The 6,772-nt window shown below is 33.2% G+C and overlaps 1 protein-coding gene across 1 annotated transcript in view; it reads right to left on the bottom strand.

Annotated features, from left to right (window-relative positions):
• Positions 1-6,079: 6,079 nt before the first annotated feature.
• LOC124896921 (serine/arginine repetitive matrix protein 1-like) overlaps positions 6,080-6,772 on the bottom strand; it is a 5,343-nt gene continuing 4,650 nt past the window's right edge. The window contains exon 3 of the mRNA XM_047408806.1: positions 6,080-6,453. Coding sequence (XP_047264762.1) covers positions 6,080-6,453 — 374 coding nt within the window. The remainder of the gene's footprint in view (positions 6,454-6,772) is intronic.

Genomic DNA, 6,772 nt, shown 5'->3' with positions numbered 1-6,772 from the left:
TGTTCTCGTATCCTCGAGGTGACCAAGTCTTGAGCCTCGATGTGTTGGCCTCTAAAGATGTCATCAAAAGATAAGATGACCATTTGTCCCGTATCAGTACCCGAGGTTTTGGAATCTTCCTCTCAGGATAAAATGACTTTCAATCCAACTATAGTGGTACCTCAATAATTGGATTCGTCCTGTAAATTTTTATGGTCCACATAATTAATTTATTTATTGGTTTAATAATAATTGAATAAGTTAAATCTTTAGTCTATATGGAAAGTTACCTAGTAGGATAATTACTGATTCCTAGTAGGATTGTATCCACAATTACTGACTCCTAGTAGGATAATAATTGTATTCACCAATCACGTTGATGGAATGTGAAAACATAACTGACTATTCCTATTATAAAAGGGGTCTTCTCTCTTCCAAAAGAAGAATAAACTCCTTCACAATTATTCTGAAAGTAAGGTAAAGAGAGAGAAACAATTCAGTGCTTCTGCTATTACGCTTTTGCTTCCGCTAAAACCATGGAGAATTTAGGTAAGTAATTCTTTACTGAATTACTGTTATTATGTGTATGTGAAAATCATTAAGTTCAACGTTCCTGAATAATACAAAGGATTATGGATAGGATTGTTTATGTATATGATTGTTTAAGTTTATATAATCCGTTTTATGCTTACACGTCGAACTCACTCAACGATTTGATTGATCACAAAGAATGTTTTAAAGACAAGAAGAGTTTTTATTTTAGAAAATTTTTCATTCATTTCTAAACCTGTGGATGAAAGTAGGTTTATATAGCCATCAGATGCCTCTTATGAAAGGTGGCAATGGTTCACTTAAAAGGTGTATCCTTCGGAAGAGTCATGTCTGCTCATTCGAAACATTGTGTCTTTTTCTGAATAGACACAACTATCTGAACAGTCACACATTTTCCAAAACAATGTCTTTTGCTCAAAAGTTGTGTCCCTCCATTTTCCATTCACACCAATTAAACCCAATAATTATATATAGATGTTGGTGAACCTGTTGGACTTGATGTTATTATTGTCTATTGATGGTACAGTTCCAATAGGATCTGCAACATTTGTTTGCTATTCGACTATTGCTATAATTAGGGGTGTACAGACCAAACCGTCAAGTCAAACCGAACCGACGAACCAAATCAAACCGAGAAAAAACAACAACGTATGGTTTGGTTTGATTGGTTTGGCGTTAGAAAAAAAAACCGACCATTCTTGATTTGGTTTGGTGTTGACCTAAAAAAAGTCAAACCAAACCCGAATCAAACTGACATAATATATTGCTTGCTTACAAATCTTATGCCAAAAAAAGACTAAAATTGGACACAATAGTAAAATTAAAATCTTATCAATTACATGCACAAAAAATGATAAAAGAAATATTCCTAGAGAAAAAAATGTAATATTGTCGAAGGCAAAAATAATTGAGGGAACAATACCTTAAAAATTTGTCTTGAAGAATGTTGAATAATGGTTTTTTATATATAAGCATTCAGATCCTCCTCCTTACATAAATATCAATCGAATTTTCGTGTTCATATCTCAAATCTATATAGTTTGATTTTTTAAGTAGATATTTGAATTATATTTAGTCGAATTCCTATATCTACATTTGTATGTGGCTCCATATCATCAAATCTTTAAATTTAGATTATGAAGATCAAATATCCACATGTGATTACAAGCAACCAAGACATTCACATATTAACTAAAACCAACTCAATCAAACCCAACCTTCGATAGATGAGGGTACTATGCATAATGTGATATTGGTGAAAATGACTATACTACAAACAACTTTTTTTCTTCGATTTTATTTTGTTCTTTGAAATTTCATAGCCGCCTTTTTTATGTTATTCTCATAAATTAGTATTACGATTTTCTTTAACATAAATAACAATTAATATGTCTCACTTACAAATAATATGGATTTCTATAGTGGTTGAATTGTACATAAAAGTTACGATATTGCAAAAAACATGACTCATAAATAAAAAAGAATTTAACCTCCTATCCTAATTCGTGACCTTGATATGTTTTTTTAAAAAGAAAAATGGGATTGGATCCCTTTTTATGTCACGATAATCAAAATTATGTCACGATTGTGCAAAGAAAGTAAAAGAAAAAAAGAGCAATAAACCTTTAATTTTTGACAACTTCATTCAGCGGAAACATACTTATCCAATTTTTCAATCAGAAACTTTCAACTAAAAGAGAAACACAAGAAATTATCAAAAGAGAGAATCAATTTCAATTGTTAATTATTATTCTTCATATATAATCTTTAAAGGTCTGATTTAAAAGAAATAAATAAAGGCAAAAGAGATGATGACAATGATAGTAAGAAAACACATGAATCAAAACTAAAATAAAAAGCAAAAGTACAATATAAGAATTTGTTTCGTATAAATTTTGATCCAAAGTATTACTTAAATAGAATTATAAAATATATTTTTTATATTAGACAAAATTCTATCTTTAGAAGTACTAAATATTACCTAGATTAAATAATCAAAATCAACAAATATATGTTATTAAATCCTAAAATTCATGCGTAAGAACAATAAATTAAATTTATTCTATTTATCAAGTTTTCCTTTTATAAATCATATAATTAAATATAAATTTTTTCGCCTCCTTTTTTTTACGTGCACAATGATTTCTTCTTTTTTTTTTTTAACTTTGACTTGTCCTACAATTTTATTCATAATATTCTACTTATTCTTCTTTATAATTTTAAATGATGAAGTACTAGAAGTTTTTAGTTTATCAGGATTCTTTTTATATGTTCTAGGAGTTATTAAATTCTTTTCATATATTTTAGGAGTCTTTAATCTAATTAAATAATAAATTGAGGAAAATAGTAAAAAGACATTTTTATCTATTGCAGAGGCTTCTAATGAAGGGCAAAAAGTTCAAACGTCATTTTTAAGACCCTTCACACTTTTAATATAGCATAGATATAGTATTCAAACTTTTTTATACATAAAATATTAATTATAATCTACTTTTTAAATACTTTTTCAACTAGTTTTAGTAATTTTCAATAATTTGAAAGTAGATGTAGATATATATTTAGATTTGGACCTTTAAGTTGTAATATTTGTCCATTAATTGCTAATTAAATGATCCAAAATCCAATATAAACTTAAAACCTAAACTTTTCACTTTTCATCTCACTTTTGTTTCAAGAGAGTTTTTCGCTCCTCATTTTTTCATAATTATGGTTTTTTCATTAGCACATGAGTGATAACATATTTGATCTAGTCTTCGATCACTATATAATTGTAAAAACTAAATATTATTAAAAAGATAAAAAAGAACGAAAAACCCAAAAAAACCAAAAAAATCGACTAAAACGTAAATCGAAAAAACCAATTTTATGTTGGTTTGATTTGGTTTATAGTTTTAATAAACCGACATGATTGATTTTTTTTTTTTTTTATAAAAATCGAACCAACCCGACCTATGTACACCCCTAGCTATAATTGTTTCGATTGGCGTTAATATGCCCAAGAAAGAAGTTGCTCAACTAACATGTGAATGTTATGACATTTCGACATTAAAGTGAAATAATTCTTATGGCTAAACATGACTTATTTCACTAAATTGAAATGATTTTTCGGAAAAAACTGAAAAAATTCTCGTGTTCAAACGCCTTCTTAAATAATCTTATTTCTCTTAGCTCCTCTAAGCATCTACGTACTAAGATATTTCATGGCTATTGCAAAGAGGTCAGGGGAGATAGGATCTCTTTATCTTAAACCTCTTGCATCGTCAAGGAGTAATAGTTTCTCCATTAACAATATCTTAAAAATAACTTTAATTTACATTTATGGTCAAACACAACACCATTTTCAACTCTAACTCCAACTTCAAAAAATTATTTATTTGCCTGCACATGGGACAATCAATTAATAAAATCTTACCACTTAATGAGGAAATTTTTAATCACAATTATGGTCTACAAAAGCAACCGAATTATCCAAAAAGAGACAACAAGTCCACTCATGTTTTTCCAATTTGTTTGTTTAAAAGTGCAAAAAGCAAAAGAAAAAAAAATTGCCTAGCCAAATACAAACTTAAAATTTCAGAGAACTTATTAATACCCTTCCAAAAGTGGAGAGTAGAGACATATCCAAACAAGTCACTTTTCCCACTCCAGAGCAAATAATACCCCCAAAAGACAAAAAAGATTCCATTAATCATTATAATTCTTGATGAAATACACTAAACTCTCTTTTTACTAAGCCTTCTATCACTTTCATCATTTTAAATATTAATCTTGTTGATTTATGGTGATGATTTCGGGTATCGTTATAATCAGTCTAAGCTCTGTTAATTTTCAAACGTTCACGATTTCTTTCTTGACCAAATTGTTGCGTGAAAAATGTGCCATTGATGTTGCAGGTAGACTACTAGCTAAGCCATTCTTAGAAACTTAATTGTGGATAATCAAGGCTTAATCTTCCAAGTACTGCATAAACAAGAAAGGTAGCAAATAGACCTTGAATAACTTGAAAGTGAGGACTATCAAGTTCATATATAAATCTTGTATGCAAGTTAGCATAGCTCTAATGTCGCTTGAAATAAATTTAGCTCATTTAGACTTCGTGATTATTACAATCAGTTCTACTGCTCTTGTCCAGTCACATTACTTCAATATGATATTAAAGTAGCTAGACATATAGGTTTGAATTTGCCTGATGAAATCTCATCACCTCTTATTGATAGAAAGAACATAACCTATATATATTACCGCATATGATTCCTAATACACTACTAAAGAAACGAAAATTATATAGCGATGAACAAATCATGTAGCAAAATCTATTGCTTATCCTGTCACACCCCTTTTTTACGCGTACTCCAAAAAAATGTATATTTTAAGGGTCGAAAGGGTTTTATTATTTAAGTGACAAAAGATGAAAATTTATTTCGGAAAAGGATTATTTACATTTTTTACTCAGAGTCGCCACTTGGCATAATCCGGTGTGCCAAGTCACCTTTGGAAAATCCTTTTCGAAACCATTTGACTCTTAAACCAGTTTGCGAACAGAGATTCCGACTAAGGAATTCTGTTGACCGAGGGGAAGGTGTTAGGCAACCCTCGATCCCGTGGTTTGATCACGGTCGCTTGGTGGAGTATATCGACTATTTTGGCATTATGAAATGTATAAACCACACAAAAGAACACGAAATAATCAAACAATAAACAAAACAAAACAGTCCAAAAAACATAAAAGTCCAATCCAATTATACAGTTCGAAAAATAGAAAAAAAAATACGAAAATATAAATCCTAGTCTAAACTAAATCTAGACTTTGCTCCAATGCCTTACCCGACGCCGCGGGCCTTCATCACGATTATTTTCCGCCAACATGATACATCGGGACATTTCCCGGTGAATAAATACAAGTGATATCGGAGCATTCTCCGGCTAAATAAATACATCTAAATTAAACATGATAATCTAGAAAGAGACGTTCACACGCACATTCCAACATCTAACGAAACACTTATTCCTAAATTTCGCCTACCCGGCCTACGATTGCCTACCCGCTTGACCTACCATGATACTATCACGAAATTGATAATTAGACGTGAAAGTAACAATAATGACGAATCAAAACAACAACAAATCAAAATTAATCCTAATTCACTTTTAACAATTTTTAACTCGCGCCCCGAATTCCCTTTAAACCACATGATTAGTGCTCCGATTTTCCAATCACATCTCATAATCCGAAACCAACATCAAACACAACACGAACAACGAAGATTCAAACTAAACACACAACAAATAAATCATCCACACCAACAACATCGATAAAAAGTCAAAATAAATTAAAGATTCAGTTAGAAGAAATGGACGAAATTGATACTTGTCGATAATAAGAAATCCGAAGACCAAAATACTCGACCGGAGAACCTCACAACGAGCAAACCAAACTCGGTATTAAAATAATAACCGGACAGCTCCAAAACCAGTAAAGACAAACTTTTATATACGAAAACACAACCGAGAACGACAACACGATTCGATAAAGACGACTCGAGATCCACTATCGACGACGAACCAAGAAATAAGCGAAACCAAGATCAACCAACAAACAGCAGGAAATCAAAACCCAACGCAGATCGGGCTCCGGGGAGCTCCGATGACGGAGAAACGGCGGCGGCTGACCGGCTATGATGACTACTGTTCGGGGGTTGGGTGTTGACGGCGGAGGCGGTGCGGGTTGTTGTCGACGGTGACTGTTGTCACCGGAGGGAGGGAAGGACGGCGACGCGTGGTTGTTGACGGTGGCGGCAGATCTAGGCGGTGACGAGCTGCGGCCGGAGCTGGCCGATACGCCGCGGCTGTAGGATCTGGTCGGATTCTCGGGTTGGGAGATCGGTTCGGGTCCGGTCGGCGAACGGTGTTCGCCTGCGGTGGCTGTTTCGCCGGTGAACGGAGGGAGGTTTGGCAGACGATAGCTTTGCCGAAGAGAGGAGAGAGATCGGGAGTAGGAGCGGTGTTATCGTCACCGTCGTTGGTCGGACGGTGGTGTCGTGGTTGGCGGTCGCCGGCCGGCGGCGAAGCGGTGGTGGGAGTTCAAAATTTTTTAAGAGAGGAAGAGAGAGAGTGGAGAGAGAAAGCTGATGATCTTTTTGTTACCCTCCACTGTTCATTCGATTTTTGTCTATGTGGGTATGTATATATATTGTGTTTTGAGGCCTTTCTTTTTTGACAAGAAAAAGAGAGGGGGTTGGGG

This window comes from Capsicum annuum, chromosome 3 (assembly GCF_002878395.1).
Source record: "Capsicum annuum cultivar UCD-10X-F1 chromosome 3, UCD10Xv1.1, whole genome shotgun sequence".
Classification (NCBI taxonomy): Eukaryota; Viridiplantae; Streptophyta; class Magnoliopsida; order Solanales; family Solanaceae; genus Capsicum; species Capsicum annuum.
The sequence above is the reverse complement of the archived record's forward strand: the minus strand, read 5'-3'. Positions and strand labels throughout refer to the sequence as shown.